At 47.2% G+C, this 21018-nt stretch overlaps 1 protein-coding gene across 1 annotated transcript in view; it reads left to right on the forward strand.

Moving 5' to 3' along the window:
* Positions 1-21018, forward strand: part of LOC144480912 (uncharacterized) — a 97796-nt gene that overhangs the window by 24725 nt on the left and 52053 nt on the right. Inside the window, exon 5 of the mRNA XM_078200560.1 lies at positions 10581-10655. Within this exon, the coding sequence (XP_078056686.1) occupies positions 10581-10655 (75 nt within the window). The remainder of the gene's footprint in view (positions 1-10580; positions 10656-21018) is intronic.

Genomic DNA, 21018 nt, shown 5'->3' on the forward strand with positions numbered 1-21018 from the left:
TACAGAGAAGAACAAAGAAAAGTACAGCACAGGAACAGGCCCTTTAGCCCTCCAAGATCACGATGCCTCCCTAAACTAAAACCCTATGCACTTACAGAGTCCGTACCCTTCCATTCCCATCCTATTCATGTATTCATCTAGTTGCCCCATTAATGCTGCTTTCATTCCTGCTCCCACCCCCTCCCCGGGCAGTGCGTTCCAGGCACTCACCACCCTGTGTGGGGCAGCACAATGGCACAGTCATTAGCACTGCTGCCTCACAGTGCCAGGGACCAGGGTTCGATTCCCGGCTTGGGTCACTGTCTGTGTGGAGTTTGCATGTTCTCTTTGTGTCTGCGTGGGTTTCCTCCGGGTGCTCCGGTTTCCTCCCACAGTCCAAAAGACGTGCTGGTTAGGTGCATTGGCGATGCTACATTCTTCCTCAGTGTACCCACTGGAGTGTGGTGCATGCGGGATTTTCAAAGCAATTTCATGGCAGTGTGAATGTAAGCCTACTTGTGACGCTAATAAATAAACTTAAACTTTTGAAATAAATTTCTGTTTGCCTCACACATCTTCTCTAAACACTTCCCCACGCACCTTAAACCTATTTCCCCTCGTACTTGACTTTTCTACCCTCGGAAAGAGTATCTGACTACCCACTCTGTCCATGTCATAATCTTGTAAAACTCTATCAGGTCGCTCCTCAAACTCCGTCGTTCCAGTAAGAACAAACTGAGTTTATCCAACCTCTCCTCACAGCTAATACCCTCCAGACCAGGCAACATTCTGGTAAACCTCTTCTGTACCCTCTCCAAAGCATCCACATCCAGCTGCAGCATGACCTGCCTATTTTTATACTCAATGTCCCGGCCGATACAAGTATGTTTTCTTAACTACCTTATCCACCTGCATTTCCACTTTCAGTGATTGGTGGGCATGCACGCCCAGATCTCTCTGCCTGTCAATACTCCTGAGGGTTCTACCTTTTACTGTACATTGGACCTTCCAAAATATATTATCTCACACTTGTCCGGATTAAATTCCATGTGCCATTTCTACGTCCAAGTTTCCAACCAGTCTATATCTTGCTGTATCCTCTGACAATCCTCTTCACTATCCGCAACTCCACCAATTTTTGGGTTGTCTGCGAGCCTACTAATGAGACCAGCTACATTTTCTCCAAATCATTTATATATACTACGAACAACAAAAGTCCCAAAACTGACCCCTGTGGAACACCGTAAGCCTGGTATTGAAAAAGGGAGGTTGAGAGCAAATAGGGAACTATAGACCAGTGAGCCTAATGTCGGTACTGGGGAAGTTGCTGGAGTCCATGATCAAGGATTTCATAACTCAGTATTTGGAAGGCAGTGGTATAATCAGACAAGTCAGCATGGATTTACAGACGGGAAATCATGCGTAATAAATCTAGTTGAATTCTTTGAGGAAGTAATTTGGAGAGTTGACCAAGGTGAACTGGTGGATGTGGTTTATTTAGACTTTCAAAAGGCTTTCGTCAAGGTCTCACATGACAGACTATGATGTAAAGTTAAAGCGTAGGGGACTGCGGGTCGTGTCTTAAGATTGCTTCCTATCTGCTAACCAGCCTTCGATCAAAGAGTTGGCAGTCAATGACTAGTGGGGTTCCACAGGGATCTGTGCTAGGACCCCAACTGTTCACATTATATAATAATGATCTGAAAGAGGGAACTGAATGTATTATCTCCAAATTTGGAGATGATACAAAGTTGTGTGGGAGGGTGAGCTGTGAGGAGGATGCAGAGATGCTTCAGCATGATTTGGACAGGCTGAGTGTGTGGGCCTCTACATGGCCGATGCAGCATAATGTGGATAAATATGAAGATTTCCACTTTGGTAGCAATAATAGGAAAACAGATTATTACTTAAATGGGTGTAAATTGAGAGAGGTGGATACTCAGCGAGACCTTGGTGTCCCCGTACTTCAGTCGCTGAAAGTAAGCACATAGGTACAGCAGGCAATAAAGAAGGCATTTATTAAGGGTGTAATAACTGAGCATTTGAAAAGCGGTGACAGGTTTGGTCCAAATCAGCATGGATTCACTGAAGGGAAATCATGTTCGACAAATCTTCTGGAATTTTTTGAGGATGTGACCAGTAGAGTGAACAAGGGTGAATCAGTGGATGTTGTGCAGTTTTGGTTCCCTTACTTGCGAAAAGATATATTGGTCTTGGAGGAAATGCAGAGAAGCTTCACCTGGTTGATACCGGAGATGAGGGGTGTAGATATTGAGGAGAGACTGAGCAGATTAGGCTTGTACTCGTTGGAATTTAGAAGGCTGAGGGGTGATCTTATAGAGGCATATAAGATTATGAAGGGGCTGGATAGGGTAGAAGTGGAGAGATTCTTTCCACTTAGAAAGGAAACTAGAACTAGAGGGCACGGCTCTAAATAAAGGGGGGTCAGTTTAGGACAGAGTTGAGGAACATAGAACATTACAGCGCAGAACAGGCCCTTCGGCCCACGATGTTGCACCGACCAGTTAAAAAAAAAAGGAGGAACTTCTTCTCTCAGAGGGTGGTGAATCTCTGGAATTCTCTGCCCACTGAAGTGGTGGAGGCTACCTCGTTGAATATGTTTAAGTCACGGATAGATGGATTTCTGATCGGTAAGGGAATTAGGGGTTATGGGGATCAGGCGGGTAAGTGGAACTGATCCACTTCAGATCAGCCATGACCTTATTGAATGGCGGGGCAGGCTCGAGGGTCGAGATGGCCCACTCCTGCTCCTATTTCTTATGTTCTGATGTTCTTATGAATGCAATATCTCCAAATTTGCAGGTGACACGAAGCTGAGTGGCAGTGTGTGCTGTGAGGAGGATGTGAAGAGGCTGCAGAGTGACTTGGATAGGCTGACTGAGTGGGCAAATACTTGGCAAATGCAATACAATGTGGATAAATGTGAACTCATCCACTTTGGTGGCAAAAACAGGAAGGAAGATTATTATCTGAATGGTAGCAGTTTAGGAAAATGGGAAGTGCCGCATGACCTTGGTGTGATGATGGAACAGTCGCTCAATATTCACGTGCAGGTACAGGAGGCGGTGAGGAAAGCTAATGGCATGCTGGCCATCATAGCAAGATGATTTGAGTAAGGATGTCTTGCTGCAGTTATACAGAGCCTTGGTGAGGCCACACCTTGAGTATTGTGTGCAGTTTTGGTCTCCTAGTCTGAGGAAAGACATTCTTGTTATTGAGGGAGTTCAGCGAAGGTTCACCAGACTGATTCCTAGAATGGCAGGACTGACATATGAAGAGAGATTTTATCGACTGGGCTTGTACTCACTAGAATTTAGAAGAATGAGAGGGGATCTCACAGAAATGTATAAAATCCTGATGGGACTGGACAGGCTGGATGGAGGAAGAATGTTCCCGATGTTGGGGAAGTCCAGAGCTAGGGTTCACAGTCTAAGAATAAGGGCCTTTCAGGACTGAGATGAGGAAAAAACAAATGTGGGTCCATTATAGGTGGAGACTGGAGAATATTTATTGGAAATTCTATGAGGACTAACAAAGCAAGAGGATACACAATGAGTGGTAGAATGCTCGGAAGTACAGAGGGACTTTGGGGTGCATGTCCAAAATTCCAGCAGGACAGGTAGGTATGGTGGTTGAGCAGCCATGTGGATACTTTATTAAGTCATGGAAGATAAGAGCAGAGAGGTTATGATGGAGCTGCAAAAAGTACTTGTTCAGCAACAGCTGGAGCACCTTGTGATTGCACTGGGAAAGGTGCAGAGGGGATTGACCATGATGTTTCCTGCGGTGTTTGAGCCATGAAGAGAGGGTGGTTAGGCTGGGGTTGTTTTCCTTGCAGCAGAGAAGGCTGAGGCGGGGGCGGCTGGGATGTGATTGAGGCGTACAAAATTATGAGGGGCATGGATAGAAGAAAGTCTTCCCCTCAGTAGAGGTGTCAATAACCAGAGGCAGCAGATTTAAGGTTAAGGGCAAGAAATTTAGAGGGAGCTTGAGGAACCTTTTCACCCAGTGGTGGGAATCTGGAACTCACTGCCTGAAAGGGTGGTAAAGGCAGGAACCCTCACAAGATTTAAGAAGCATTTAGATGAGCATGTGAAATGGCATAGCATATAAGGCTACAGACCAAGTGTTGGAAAATGGGATTACAATCGATAGGGGCTTGATGGGTGGTACAGGCGCAATGGGCAGAGAGCCTCTTTCTGTGCTGTAAAACTCAGACTCTGTGACAGCAAATTTGAAAATAAATAAATAAGTAATTCTTTGAGAATGTAACTAACAGAATTGACCAAGGAGAACCAGTGGATGTGGTTTATTTAGACTTCCAGAAGCTTTCAACAAGATGTCACATAATAGATTATGATGCAAAGTTAAAGCACGTGGGATGCAGGTAATGTCTTGAGATGGATAGAAAACTGATTGGCAGATAGGAAGCAAAGAGTTGGAATGAATGGGTCTTTTTCTGATTGGCAGTCAGTGACTAGTAGGTTACACAGGGATCTGTGCTTGGACCCCAACTGTTCACATTTTATATCAGTGTTGAAAGAGGGAGCTAAATGTATTATCTCCAGGTTTGCAGATGATACAAAGTTGGGTGGGAGGGTGAGCTGTGAGGAGGATGCAGAGATGCTTCAGCTTGATTTGGACAGGCTGAGTGTGTAGGCGTTCGCGTGGCAGATGCAGTATAATGTGGATGAATGTGAGGTTATCCACTTTGGTAGCAATAATAGGAAGATAGATTATTACTTGAATGGGTGTAAATTGAGAGAGGTGGATACTCGGTGAGGCCTTGGAGTCCTCGTGCATCCATTGCTGAAAGTAAGCGCGCAGGTACAGCAGGCAGTAAATAAGGCAAATGGCAAAGCTGGCCTTCATAGCGAGAGGATTTGAGTATAGGGATAGGGATGTTTTACTGCAATTATATAGTGCATTGGTGAGGCTACACCTGGAATATTGTGTGCAGGTTTGGTGTCCTTATCTGAGGAAGGATGTCCTTGCTATCGAGGGAGATCAGTGAAGGTTTATCAGGTTGATTCCTGCGATGGCAGGTCTGTCATTTGAGGAGAGACTAAATTGGTTAGGATTATATCCACTGGAGTTTAGAACTCACAACACCAGATGAATGTCCAACACGTTTATTTGGTATCAAAGAACAAAGAACAAAGAACAGTACAGCACAGGAAACAGGCCCTTCGGCCCTCCAAGCCTGTGCCGCTCCTTGGTCCAACTAGACCAATCGTTTGTATCCCTCCATTCCCAGGCTGCTCATGTGACTATCCAGGTAAGTCTTAAACGATGTCAGCGTGCCTGCCTCCACCACCCTACTTGACAGCGCATTCCAGGCCCCCACCACCCTCTGTGTAAAAAACGTCCCTCTGATGTCTGAGTTATACTTCGCCCCTCTCAGCTTGAGCCCGTGACCCCTCGTGATCATCACCTCCGACCTGGGAAAACGTTTCCCACTGTTCACCCTATCTATACCCTTCATAATCTTGTATACCTCTATTAGATCTCCCCTCATTCTCCGTCTTTCCAAGGAGAACAACCCCAGTCTACCCAATCTCTCCTCATAGCTAAGACCCTCCATACCAGGCAACATCCTGGTAAACCTTCTCTGCACTCTCTCCAATGCCTCCACGTCCTTCTGGTAGTGCGGCGACCAGAACTGGACGCAGTACTCCAAATGCGGCCTAACCAGCGTTCTATACAGCTGCATCATCAGACTCCAGCTTTTATACTCTATACCCCGTCCTATAAAGGCAAGCATACCATATGCCTTCTTCACCACCTTCTCCACCTGTGTTGCCACCTTCAAGGATTTGTGGACTTGCACACCTAGGTCCCTCTGTGTTTCTATACTCCTGATGACTCTGCCATTTATTGTATAACTCCTCCCTACTTTATTTCTTCCAAAAATGCATCACTTCGCATTTATCCGGATTAAATTCCACGAGCTTTTGGAGCGCTGCTCCTTCACCAGGTAAGTGGAGACTTGGGTTCACAAACAGGGCATATAGATACAGACTCAATTGCAAGATAATGGTTGGAATGCAAGTCTTTACAGGTAATCAAGTCTTTACAGGTGCAGACAATGTGTGTGGAGAGAGGGATAATCACAGGTTAAAGAGGTGTGAATTGTCTCCAGCCGGGACAGTTCGTGAGATTTTCCAAGCCCAGGCAAGTCGTGGGGGTTACAGGTCATGTGATATGAACCCAAGACCCCAGTTGAGGCTGTCCTCATGTGTGCAGTCAGTTGGCTATCAGCTTCTGCTCAGCGATTCTGCGTTATCGTGTGTCTTAGAGGTCACCTTGGAGAACGCTTACCCGAAAATCAGAGGCTGAATGCCCTGGACTGCTGAGAAGGAAACACTCTTGCCTGTTGAATGTCGTGCGGTGTCCGTTAATCCATTGTCATCGCGTCTGCATGGTCTCGTCGCTGTACCATGCCTTGGGACATCCTTTCCTGCAGCATATCAGCTGGGCAACATTGGCCGAGTTGCATGAGTATGTACTGTGTACCTGGTGGATGGTGTTCTCATGTGAGATGATGGCATCCGTGTCAATGATCTGGCACGTCTTCCAGAGGTTGCTGTGGCAGGGTTGTGTGGTGTCCTGGTCGCTGTTCTACTGAAGGCTGGGTAGTTTGCTTCGGACAATGCTCTGTTTGAGGTTGTGCGGTTGTTTGAAGGAAAGTAGTGGGGGTGTGGGGATGGCCTTGAGGAGATGTTCGTCTCCATCAATGACATGTTTAAAGTTCCAAAGAAGATGTCATAGTTTCTCTGCTCCAGGGAAGTACTGGATCACAAAGGGTACTCTGTTGGTCGTGTCCTGTGTTTGGTTTCTGAGGAGTTCGGTGCGGTTTCTTGCTGTGGCGTGTCGGAACATTTGATCGATGAGTCGAGCACCATATCCCGTTTCTACGAGGGTGTCTTTCAGCATCTGTCGGTGTCTGTTATGTTCCTCCTCATCTGAGCAGATCCTGGAGGGCCTGTCCGTAGGGGATGGTTTCTTTCATGTATTTAGGGTGGAAGCTGGAGAAGTGGAGCATCGTGAGGTTATCCATGGGCTTGCGATAGAGTGAAGTCCTTGATGGAGATGCATGTGTCCAAGAATGCAACCGATTCTGTAGAGTAGTCCACGGTTGGAGATCACCACTGCCTCCTGGAGAGAGACAAGGCCAAAATACCTGGCCGTCCCATCCTATCAGGCAATGGGACCCTGTGTGGGAACCTCACCGGCTACGTCGGGGGCATCCTGAAACCCATTATACAAAGAACCCCCAGCTTCTGTCGCGACACTACGTACTTCCTACAGAAATGCAACACCCCTGGAGCAGTTGAACCAGGGACACTCCTCGTCATAATGGATGTCTTGGCACTCTACACCAGCATCCCCCATGACGATGGCATTGCTCCAACAGCCTCAGTACTCAGATGCTGAAAGAACGGGATTATGGCGCTCGACTCATCGATCGACAGTTCTGATGCGCCACAGCGAAAAACCGCACCGATCTCCTCAGAAGACAAACACGGGACATGACCGACAGAGTGCCCTTCTTCGTCCAGTACTTCCCCGGAGTGGAGAAACTACAAAATCTTCTTCGAAGCCTTCAACACGTCATCGATGAAGACGAACATCTCGCCAAGACCATCTCCACACCCCCACTTCTTGCCTTCAAACAATCGCGCAACCTCAAACAGACCATTGTCCGCAGCAAACTACCAAGCCTTCAGGAGAACAGTGACCACGACACCACACAACCCTGCCACAGCAACCTCTGCAAGACGTGCCGGATCATCGACACGGATACCACCATCACAGGTGAGAACACCATCCACTAGGTACACGGTACATACTCTTGCGACTCGGCCAACGTTGCCTACCTGACACGCTTCAGGAAAGGATGTCCCGAGGCATGGTACATCGGCAAGACCATGCAGACCTATGACGACGGATGAATGGACACTGCGCGACATTTACCAGGCACCTGTTGGGGAACACGAAGGAGAGGGGCGTGTTAACCGGGAGTGTCTCGGAGGGAGGTGTTGACCCGTTAGAGAAAATCTCCATTACAAGAGAGGAAGTGTTAGGTTTTTTAGGGAACATTAAAACTGACAAAGCCCCAGGGCCTGATGGCATCTATCCTCGACTGCTCAGGGAGACGAGAGATGAAATTGCTGGGCCTCTGACGGAAATCTTTGTCGCTTCTTTGGACACGGGTGAGGTCCCTGAGGATTGGAGGATAGCGAATGTGGTCCCGTTGTTTAAGAAGGGTAGCAGGGATAACCCAGGAAATTATAGGCCGGTGAGCTTGACGTCCGTGGTAGGGAAGTTGTTGGAGAGGATTCTTAGAGACAGGATGTATGTGCATTTAGAACGGAACAATCTCATTAGTGACAGACAGCATGGTTTTGTAAGAGGGAGGTCGTGCCTTACAAATTTGGTGGAGTTTTTTGAGGAAGTGACAAAAACGGTTGATGAAGGAAGGGCCGTGGATGTCGTCTATATGGATTTCAGTAAGGCATTTGACAAAGTCCCACATGGCAGGTTGGTTAAGAAGGTTAAGGCTCATGGGATACAAGGAGAAGTGGCTCGATGGGTGGAGAACTGGCTTGGCCATAGGAGACAGAGGGTAGTGGTCGAAGGGTCTTTTTCCGGCTGGAGGTCTGTGACCAGTGGTGTTCCGCAGGGCTCTGTACTGGGACCTCTGCTATTTGTGATATATATAAATGATTTGGAAGAAGGTGTAACTGGTGTAATCAGCAAGTTTGTGGATGACACGAAGATGGCTGGAATTGCGGATAGCGAAGAGCATTGTCGGGCAATACAGCAGGATATAGATCGGCTGGAAAATTGGGCGGAGAGGTGGCAGATGGAATTTAATCCGGATAAATGCGAAGTGATGCATTTTGGAAGAAATAATGTCGGGAGGAGTTATACAATAAATGGCTGAGTCATCAGGAGTATAGAAACACAGAGGGACCTAGGTGTGCAAGTCCACAAATCCTTGAAGGTGGCAACGCAGGTGGAGAAGGTGGTGAAGAAGGCATATGGTATGCTTGCCTTTATAGGACGGGGTATAGAGTATAAAAGCTGGAGTCTGATGATGCAGCTGTATAGAACGCTGGTTAAGCCACATTTGGAGTACTGCATCCAGTTCTGGTCGCCGCACTACCAGAAGGACGTGGAGGCATTGGAGAGAGTGCAGAGAAGGTTTACCAGGATGTTGCCTGGTATGGAGGGTCTTAGCTATGAGGAGAGATTGGGTAGACTGGGGTTGTTCTCCTTGGAAAGACGGAGAATGAGGGGAGATCTAATAGAGGTATACAAGATTATGAAGGGTATAGATAGGGTGAACAGTGGGAAGCTTTATCCCAGGTCGGAGGTGACGATCACGAGGGGTCACGGGCTCAAGCTGAGAGGAGCGAAGTATAACTCAGACGTCAGAGGGACGTTTTTTACACAGAGGATGGTGGGGGCCTGGAATGCGCTGCCAAGTAGGGTGGTGGAGGCAAGCACGCTGACATCGTTTAAGACTTACCTGGATAGTCACATGAGCAGCCTGGGAATGGAGGGATACAAACGATTGGTCTAGTTGGAGCAAGGAGCGGCACAGGCCTGGAGGGCCGAAGGGCCTGTTTCCTGTGCTGTACTGTTCTTTGTTCTTTGTTCTTTGAACACTGCTGTCAAGGGCATTCAGCCTCTGATTCTTTCAGGACGGCCTCAACCGGGATCTTGGGTTCATGTCACACTACCTGTAACCCCCATGACTTGCCTGGGCTCGCAAAATCTAATTAACTGTCCTGGCTTGAGACAATTCACACATCTTTAACCTGTGATTATCCCTCTCTCCGCTCGCATTGTCTGTACCTGTAAAGAAATGATTATCTGTAAAGACTCGCATTCCAAACATTATCTTGCAATTGAGTCTTTGTCTACATATGCCCTGTTTGTGAACCCAACTCTCCACTCACCTGATGAAGGAGCAGCGCTCCAAAAGCTCGTGCTGTTGTGAGACTTGTTACTCTACTAAACTCCAGTGAATATAATCCTAACCAACTTAATCTCTCCTCATATGACATACCTGCCATCCCAAGAATCAGCCTGGTAAACCTTTGCTGTTCTCCCTCTACAGCAAGGACATGCTTCCTCAGATAAGGACACCAAACCTGCACACAATATTCCAGGTGTGGCCTCAACAATGCCCGATACAATTGCAGCAAAACATCCCTAACCCAATACTCGAATCCTCTTGCTATGAAGGCTAACTTACCATTTGCCTTCTTTACTGCCTGCAGTACCTGCGCACATTAAGCTGAAACATAAATTCATACTTTATTCCTATCACAAAAATGAAAATATAAATGTCTTAAAACTATATCTATTTGCAAGCATCAACAAACACTGGAAGATACAAATCACCACCGACAAATAATGGCAGAGACAGGGAGATGCAGGGAGATGCTAACTGATAGACAATGTTATTCTGCTAATCACAGCCTGGCTTGTAAACTGAGTGTTCCAGAGCATAAGCATAAAGTCTCGCATCTTTTGAGGATGTTTCTATTCTTTCGTTTCCACAGCTGCATCACTTGTTGGAACAGTAACTGCTACAGTTATCACAACACATCTTCAACAAAGTGTTGGAGAGACTTCAGGTAAGAAATTTCCATCAGTAAACCTTTTCAGTTTAATCACATTGAATAAATCATTTCATGTTCACTGTCTCTATATAATGGGCAGTGATCTCCTGGCTCCCCAGAGTCAGATTTGAGGGGTATCTCAAAGCTGCGCTGGGCAACCTCTCTTCAAAGATCCAGGTAAGGGTTTACCCGGCAATTGACCAGAAGGGGTAACTTGCCCTGGACAATTGCTCTTTGCTGGGTACCATCTGACAAAGCAATTTAAATCGCTAACTTCAATGGTTCTGCCAGTCTCAAACTCAGTGACTCTGATAGAGTTTGAAGGGAAAAATACACTTCTAACATCACAGTAACTATTTTAAATACACAGACCAAGCCCTGCTCAGGACACCAGGGCAGCACAGTGGCACAGAGCTTTGCACTGCTGCCTCACAGTGCCGGGGACCCGGGTTCAATTCCCGGCTTGGCTCATTGTCTGTGCGGAGTCTGCATGTTCTCCCTGTGATTGCGTGTTTCCTCGGGCGTTCCGGTTTCCTTCCACAGTCTGAAAGACGTGCTGGTTAAGGTGCATTGGCCATGCTAAATTCTCCCTCGGTGTACCCGAACAGGTGCCGGAGTGTGGCGACTCGGGGATTTTCACAGTAACTTCATTGCAGTGCTAATGTAAGCCTGCTTGTGACTAATAAAATGTGGTTGACTCAACTGCCCTCTGAAGTGACCGAGGAAGCTACTCAATTGTATCAATCAGAATCAAACAGCACAGGAGAGGCCCATCGATCTGCACCCACACATTAAAAACACCTGACCTCCCACCCAATCCCATCTGCCAGCACTTGGCCTGCAGCCTTGAATGTGCCCAGTGGTGATCCAGATAGTTTTTAAAGGATGTGAGGCAACCCACCTCCACCACCCTCCCAGACAGCGCATTCCAGACTCTCACCACCCCCGGGTAAAAATGTTTTTCCTCACATCCCCCCTAAACCTCCTGCCCCTCACCTTGAACCTATATTCCCTCGTGATTGACTCTTCAACTAAGGGAACAGCTGCTCCTTATTTACTCTGTCCACGATTCCCTGCTTTTGTAATCTGCCTCGATTGATAAAGGCCAGAATTTCTCAGATGCCTCTTTCACCATCCTACTAACATACCCTTCCGCTTTCAGAGATCTATGGACAAAACGCCAAGGTCTCTTTGTTTCCACAGAACTTCCTAGTGTCCTACCATTCATTGAATACTCAGTTGTCAAATTACTCCTTCCAGCGTGCATCACCTCACACATTTCAGGGTTAAATTCCATCTGCCACTTTGCTACAATCACTACTCGGTCAAGTAATAAGAATGAACCAGATGGACTACCTTGCATCGACCTCGGTACCGGAAAAGACAACAGCAAAATGGCTACTCTGGAAATACTAGATCCATTGGTGGTTTTTGGACTCTGGTCTGGTTCCTACAAATTGAAGGATAGATGATGTACAGAGAAGAACAAAGAAAAGTACAGCACAGGAACACCTTTAGCCCTCCAAGATCACGATGCCTCCCTAAACTAAAACAAGATGTTGAGGGGTCTGGATAGGGTGGACTCTCAGAGGCTATTTCCAAGGGCTGAAATGGTTGCTACGAGAGGACACAGGTTTAAGGTGCTGGGGGGTAGGTACAGGGGGGATGTCAGGGGTAAGTTTTTCACTCAGAGGGTGGTGGGTGAGTGGAATCGGCTGACGTCGGTGGTGGTGGAGGCAAACTCGTTGGGGTCTTTTAAGAGACTTCTGGATGAGTACATGGGATTTAATGGGATTGAGGGCTATAGATAGGCCTAGAGGTGGGGATGTGATCGGCGCAACTTGTGGGCCGAAGGGCCTGTTTGTGCTGTGGCTTTCTATGTTCTATGTTCTATGTTCTATGCACTTAGAGTCCGTACCCTTCCATTCCCATCCTATTCATGTATTCATCTAGTTGCCCCATTAATGCTGCTATCATTCCTGCTCCCACCCCCTCCCCGGGCAGTGCGTTCCAGGCACTCACCACCCTGTGTGGGGCAGCACAATGGCACAGTCATTAGCACTCACAGTGCCAGGGACCAGGGTTCGATTCCCGGCTTGGGTCACTGTCTGTGTGGAGTTTGCATGTTCTCTTTGTGTCTGCGTGGGTTTCCTCTGGATGCTCCGGTTTCCTCCCACAGTCTGAAAGACGTGCTGGTGAGGTGCATTGGCGATGCTAAATTCTTCCTCAGTGTACCCACTGGAGTGTGGTGACTGCGGGATTTTCAAAGCAACTTCATGGCAGTGTGAATGTAAGCCTACTTGTGACACTAATAAATAAACTTAAACTTTTGAAATAAATTTCTGTTTGCCTCACACATCTTCTCTAAACACTTCCCCACGCACCTTAAACCTATTTCCCCTCGTACTTGACTTTTCTACCCTCGGAAAGAGTATCTGACTACCCACTCTGTCCATGTCATAATCTTGTAACACTCTATCAGGTCGCTCCTCAATCTCTTGTCCTTCCAGTGAGAATAAACTGAGTTTATCCAACCTCTCCTCACAGCTAATACCCTCCAGACCAGGCAACATTCTGGTAAACCTCTTCTGTACCCTCTCCAAAGCATCCACATCCAGCTGCAGCATGACCTGCCTATTTTTATACTCAATGTCCCGGCCGATACAAGTATGTTTTCTTGACTCCCTTATCCACCTGCATTTCCACTTTCAGTGATTGGTGGGCATGCACGCCCAGATCTCTCTGCCTGTCAATACTCCTGAGGGTTCTACCTTTTACTGTACATTGGACCTTCCAAAATGTCTTATCTCACACTTGTCTGGATTAAATTCCATCTGCCATTTCCACGTCCAAGTCTCCAACCAGTCTATATCTTGCTGTATCCTCTGACAATCCTCTTCACTATCCGCAACTCCACCAATTTTTGTGTCGTCTGCGAACTTACTAATGAGACCAGCTACATTTTCTCCAAATCATTTATATATACTACGAACAACAAAAGTCCCAAAACTGACCCCTGTGGAACACCGTAAGCCTGGTATTGAAAAAGGAAGGTAGAGAGAAAACAGGGAACTATAGACCAGTGAGCCTAACGTCGGTACTGGGGAAGTTGCTGGAGTCCATGATCAAGGATTTCATAACTCAGTATTTGGAAGGCAGTGGTATAATCAGACAAAGTCTGGTTACAGGGATGGTGCAGGAGGGAGGGATTCAGATACCTGGACAATTGGGGCTCTTACTGGGGTAGGTGGGACCTCTACAAACAGGATGGTCTGCACTTGAACCAGAGGGGTACCAATATTTTGGGGCGGAAATTCGCTAATGCTCTTTGGGAGGGTTTAAACTAATTCAGCAGGGGGGTGGGTACCTGAATTGTAGATCCAGTGTACAGGAGGTTGAGAGTAGTGAGGTCATGGATGAGGTTTCAGAGTCGCAGGAGTGTACTGGCAGGCAGGAAGGCGGTTTGAAGTGTGTATACTTCAACGCCAGGAGCATCCAGAATAAGGGGGGTGAGCTTGCAGCATGCGCTGGTACCTGGGACTTCGATGTTGTGGCCATCTCGGAGACATGGATAGAGCAGGGACAGGAATGGTTGTTGCAGGTTCCAGGGTTTAGATGTTTCAGTAAGTGCAGGGAAGGTGGTAAAAGAGGGGGAGGCGTGGCATTGTTAGTCAAGGACAGTATTACGGTGGCAGAAAGGACATTTGATGAGGACTCGTTTACTGAGGTAGTTTGGGCTGAGGTTAGAAACAGGAAAGGAGAGGTCACCCTGTTGGGAGTTTTTTATAGACCTCCGAAATGTTCCAGAGTTGTTGAGGAAAAGATTGCAAAGATGATTCTGGATAGGAGCGAAAGTAACAGGGTATTTGTACTGGGGGACTTTAACTTTACAAATATTGATTGGAAAAGCAATAGTTCGAGTACTTTAGGGGGGTCGGTTTTTGTCCAATGTGTGCAGGTAGGCTTCCTGACGCAGTATGTAGATAGACCAACAAGAGGCGAGGCCACATTGGATTTGGTACTGGGTAATGAACCAGACCAGGTGTTAGATTTGGAGGTAGGTGAGCACTTTGGTGACAGTGACCACAATTCGATTACGTTTACCTTAGCAATGGAAAAGGATAGGTATATAGCAAAGAGCAAGAGTTATAGCTGGGGGAAAAGAAATTATGATGCGATTAGGCGAGATTTAGCTGGCATAGATTGGGGAAGGAAACTGCAGGGGATGGGCACAATTGAAATGTGGAACTTGTTCAAGGAACAGCTACTATGCGTCCCTGATTAATATGTACCTGTCAGGCAGGGAGGAAGCAGGCGTGTGAAGGAACCATGGTTTACTAAGGAGGTTGAATCTCTTGTGAAGAGGAAGAAGGAGACTTATGTTAAGATGAGACGTGAAGGCTCAGTTAGGGCACTTGAGAGTTACAAGTTAGCCAGGAAGGACCTAAAGAAAGAGTTAAGAAGAGCCAGAAGACATGAGAAGTCTTTGGCAGGTAGGATCAAGGAAAACCCTAAAGCTTTCTATAGGTATGTCAGGAGTAAAAGAATGACTAGGGTAAGATTAGGGCCAGTCAAGGACAGTGGTGGGAAGTTGTGCGTGGAGTCTGAAGAGATAGGAGAGGCACTAAATGAATATTTTTCGTCGGTATTCACACTGGAGAGGGACAGTGTTGTCGAGGGGAGTACTGAGATGCAGGCTGTTGGACTGGATGGGATTGATGTTCATAAGGAGGAGGTGTTAGCAATTCTGGAAAGGGTAAAAATAGATAAGTCTCCTGGGCCGGATGGGATTTATCCGAGGATTCTCTGGGAGGCGAGGGAGGAGATTGCAGAGCCTTTGGCTTTGATCTTTGTGTTGTCATTGTCTACAGGAACAGTGCCAGAAGACTGGAGGATAGCAAATGTTGTCCCCTTGTTCAAGAAGGGGAGTAGGGACAACCCTGGTAATTATAGACCGGTGAGCCTTACTTCTGTTGTAGGCAAAGTATTGGAAAGGATTATAAGAGATAGGATTTATAATCACCTGGAAAGGAATAATTTGATTAGGGATAGTCAGCACGGTTTTGTGAAGGGTAGGTCGTGCCTCACAAACCTTATTGAGTTATTTGAGAAGGTGACCAAAGAGGTGGATGAGGGTATAGCGGTTGATGTGGTGTATATGGGTTTCAGCAAAGTGTTTAAGTGCTTGACATCCCACACCGCCTGACCCAACACAGCACACGGCCTGACCTGACACCCCCACACCGCCTGACCTGATTCCCCACAATCACCTGACCTGGTACCCCAACACCGCCTGACCCAACACCCCACACCGCACACCGCCTGACCCGACACAGCACACCGCCTGACCCGACACAGCACACTGCCTGACCTGACACCCCACAACCGCCTGACCCAACACCCCCACAACTGCCTGACCCGACACCCCACACCACCTGACCCGACAGCACACCGCCTGAAGGATCGGCTTTTCAGCGGGATATGGGACAAGTACCCAGGATCCCCACAGGATAATGCAGTCTTCTGTGCTTAATTCTGGGTATTTTGTCACATATGGCTTCAAGTCTTGTGTGGGACATTCCTCCAATGACTCTCATGGGGTTTAGTTTTGCCCGTGTGGGATTGCTTCCAGTCCAAGTCTTTAACCCATCCCACTTTCTCCAAATCAAAGGAGTAGCAATGGGTACCCACATGGGTCCTAGCTACGCTTGTCTTTTTATGGGGTATGTGGAACATTCCTTAGAAATCATAGAAACCCCACAGTGCAGAAAGAGGCCATTTGGCCCATCGAGTCTGCACCGACCGCAATCCCACCCAGGCCCTGCCCCCATATCCCTACATATTTACCCGCTAATCCCTCGAACCTATACATCTCAGGACACTAAGGGCCAATCAACCTAACCCGCACATCTTTGGACTGTGGGAGGAAACCGGAGCACCTGGAGGAAACCCACGCAGACACGAGGAGAATGTGCAAACTCCACACAGACAGTGACCCAAGCCGGGAATCGAACCCAGGTCCCTGGAGCTGTGAAGCAGCAGTGCTAACTACTGTGCTACCGTGCCGCCCTTGTTCCAGACCTACCCGGGTCCCCTCTCACAACTCCTTTACCGGAACATTGATGACTATTTTGGTGCCGCTTCCTGCTCTCGTCCAGACCTCGAAAAATTCATCAATTTTGCTTCCAGTTTCCACCCCTCCATCGTCTTCACCTGGTCCATCTCAGACACTTCCCTTCCCTTCCTTGATCTTTCTGTCTCCATTTCCAGCAGTAGACTATCTACCAATATCCACTACAAGCCCGCTGACTCTCTCAGCTATCTGGACGACAGCTCTTCGCACTCTACATCCTATAAGGACTCCATCCCTTTCTCTCAGCTCCTTCGCCTCCGTCACATTTGTTCCGATGATGCCACTTTCCAAAGTGGTGCTTCTCATATGTGCTCCTTTTCCCTCAACCATGGATTCCCATCTACAGTTGTCGACAGGGCCCTCAACAGTGTGCAGTCCACCTCCCGCACCACAACCCTCACCCTCTCCCCTCCCTCCCAGAACAAGGATAAAGTACCCCTCGTTCTCACATTTCACCCCACCAACCTCCACATGCAAAGCATAATCCTTTCCTAATTTCACCAACTCCAGCATGATGCCACCACGAAACACATCTTCCCTTCACTCCCTCTGTCAGCATTCCACAGAGGCCGTTCCCTCCGGGATAGCCTCGTCCACTCCTCCACTATACCCAACACCTCTCCCATCACTCTTGGCACCTTCCCATGCAATCGCAGAGGGTGTAACGCCTGCCCCTTTACCCCTTCCATGCTTCCGATCCAAGGTCCAAAACATTCATTCCAGGTTAAGCAGTGTTTCACTTGCACCTCTTTCAATTTGGTCTATTGCATTCGCTGCTTCCAATGTGGTCTCCTCTATATCGGAGAGACCAAGCGTAGACTGGGTGATCGCTTTGCTGAGCACCTTCAGTCTGTGCGCAATCAGGACCCTGACCTTCCGGTTGCTTGCCATTTCAACACACGATCCTGCTCCTATGCCCACATGTCTGTCCTTGGCCTGCTGCAATGTTCCAGTGAAGCTCAACGCAAACTGGAGGAACAGCATCTCATCTTCCGGCTCGGCACTTTACAGCCTTCCGGTCTCAACATCGAATTCAACAACTTCGGCTGACTTGCTCTACCCCACCTCCACCCCTTTGTTTTCATTTTATTTTATTTTAGTTTTACTGTTCTCTACCTTTTATTTCTTTATTGTCTTTCTTCATTTTTCTTCCCCCCTCCCACTCTTTCCCCCTACTTTACGTCCCTTCCCTTGCTTTTTCTCCCCCTTTGCTTCTCCTTTTCTAAATCTTACCTCTGTCCCATCCATTCCCCCCCACCCTCCCCCAACATCTTCATTTTAGTTTATCTACTGTTTGGCCATTCACACCCTTTATTCTCTCTGTGGACAGCCATTAGCAGTCTTTCCCCTGGTTTCTGTGGCTATGACTCATCTTTCATTCCCTCACCCTGGAGTATAGATATCTCCCACTTTCTCTGCCTTTTTGCTTTGACAAAGGGTCATCTGGACTGGAAACATCAGCTCTTTTCTCTCCTTACAGATGCTGGCAGACCTGCTGAGATTTTCCAGCATTTTCTCTTTTGGTTTCATATTGCAGCATCTGCAGTAATTTGCTTTTATCCAAGTCTTTACTTGTTTTGCCAAAATTTACTGTCATCCCTGCTTTGTCCATTTTCGGTGGTGATGGACAGTTTGTGGCAAAGGCAGGTGACTCAGGGCATCTGTGTCGGCAACTTGGTGTCCCTGGTCTATGTTTCAGGGTTAACTCATAAGCGCCTAGCAATAGTGCCCATCACTGTATTCGGGCTGACACCATAGGAGGGATAGTTTGGTGCTCTGTAAAGACCCAGCAGAGGCTTGTGGTCAGTAATGTGTCGACTATACACATACTGATGGAATTTTTATCTGTGCACACCTTCCTTCCGCATCTTTCTTTGATGTCCTTCAGGTATATCCAATTGGGCGCTCCATCCCGGGCCCCATCAGTGTGATAGGACTGCCCCTATTCCCTATGGAGAGGCTTCACATTCTGACTAACGGACTTTCCGGGTTGCAATGGGTCAACACGTTATCCGACTGCAGTTGGTGTTTTACCCTCACCAAAGAATCCTCCTGCGGCTCTTCCCATGCCCACTTCTGATGCATTTTTAACAGTGAATGTGGGGGTGCCAGTAAGGTTGCCAAGTTTGGAATAAACTTTCCGTAATAATTTACGAGGCCAAGGAACGATTTTAATTCCGTCGCGTTCATTGGTGTTGGAGCTTCTTCTCTAGCTCTTACCTTTTCCTTGACTGGGTGCACACTGTTTTTATCGACCCTGTATCTGAGATATGTTCCCTCCGCTGCTTGGACCCCGGCTACTGAAAACCGTCATGACACTTCTGCTAAATTTTCATGGTGTTCCTTAACAGTGGCTCCTGTGATTAGAACATTCTCTCGATAAACTGCCACTCTGGGCATTCCCTGCAAATTACACTTCGGAATATGGCACACACCGATAATACCCCGATGGTAGGCGAGTGTATTCATATAGATCCTGGTTTGCTTTTAACATCATATACTTTCTTGATGACTCTTCTAGTTCTAACTGGAGGGACACATGACTCATTTCCAGCTTTGTGAATATCTGGCCTCCGGATAGCTTTGCATAGCTATCTAATTGTGGCATTGGATATTTGTTTAAATGAGATGCTTTATTCACGATCATTTTATAATCACCACAAAGGCGGATCGAGTTGTCGGGCTTTAACACCGGGACTACAGGTACTCGGAAATCTGTATGGGTCAAATTATCCCCAGCTCTTCTAATTGCTTCAGTTTGATCTCCACTTTCACTCGCTGCTCATATGGAACTGGTCTTGCCTTACAAAATCTCCATTGATCCTTTTTTTCCCCCGAGGCCTGTCTGGAAACCTCTGAGTACTTTCCTATCACCTCAGAGAAGTTTCCAGTGCCCATCTTGAAAATTTTCCTCAAATCCAACTGGACTTTTTGTAACCAGTATCTTCCCAAAAGGCTAGGATCTGGCCCTTGTACCACTATCAATGGGAGTCGACCTGTTTGTTGCCTCTATGTGACTGGAGTTATGGTGGTTCCTACTACTCGTAATGGTTCTCCTGTATAATTTGCCAATCTTACCTTAGTGTCCTTCAATCTGTGTAAAGATACCCAATCATAATCTTCTAAATTCACACTCCCCTACTGCCCCAGTGTCCACCTCCATATCCAATAGGTTTGCATTCCCTTGGAGCTGTATCTATATTGGGGCCACCTTTGGTGTGGTGACACAGTTCAATAAAGATAATTCATCCTCTTCAGCCTGACTGATCTGATATGTTCTGTTTTGGGGTGACTTCGCCCGTTGACATGGGCGTTGTGCTCTGTTTATTTTGGTAACCTTGCTTGGGGCAGGCTCCCTGGCTGCATGCACAGTGTTGTTGTGCTGGCCACTCCCTAAACTGTGGGACTTTCTCTCGACCAGTGTCGGAATTTCATGGTTTCTTTGCTTGCTTGTTTTTTCTTGCCCAAGCTGGGTTTCATGAGTATGTTCAACTGGAGACCTGGGTCTGCGATAGGGGACTCGCCCGACGACTCACCCAAGCCTATTGATGTTCCTATCTATGCAGCTGTTGGTCCTCTTTCTCTTCATTCTCCCGAGCTAAGGCCAGTCCTATGGCTTTTTGTAAATCTAGGTTTGGCTCTGTCAAAAGCCTTCTTTGGGTTGCTGGATTATTTCTGCCACATACTAAACGGTCTCTCAGCATTTCAGGTAATGCTGTGCCACATTCGCAATGTTCTGCCAGTTTTCTTAGTCGCATCAGGAATTCTGTCACTGGCTCCCCTGCAAATCTAGTAGTTGTATTGAACCTGTACTGTTGCAAGATCACAGAAGGTTTAGGATCGTAATGATTTGCCACTATTTCCACTAACCAAAATGTCTTGGACTCCGGTGTTTCCGGATACGTCAGAATTTTTATAATGCTGAATGTTGCAGCCCCACATGTAGTCATTAGGATGCCCTTTTGCTGAGTATCTCCTTCTATTCTGTTAGCTTGAAAGAGGTACCTCATTCTCTCAGCATATTATAGCCAGTCCTCAACATTCACATTGCATAGCTCCAATTTCCTGAAAAAGCGGCATTGCAAAAACAGAATGATACAGGCTTACCAGGGTCTGATCACCAGGGTTACCGAAATATTCCTTTTACCTCCAGGAATCAGCTGTAAAGGAACCGTGCTTTTATTACAGGTAATAAAGTGAAACAGAACAACAAGCTTGTGATGAACACAACAGGTTCCAACTGGG

The sequence above is a fragment of the Mustelus asterias genome, chromosome 1, assembly GCF_964213995.1.
Source record: "Mustelus asterias chromosome 1, sMusAst1.hap1.1, whole genome shotgun sequence".
NCBI lineage: Eukaryota > Metazoa > Chordata > Chondrichthyes > Carcharhiniformes > Triakidae > Mustelus > Mustelus asterias.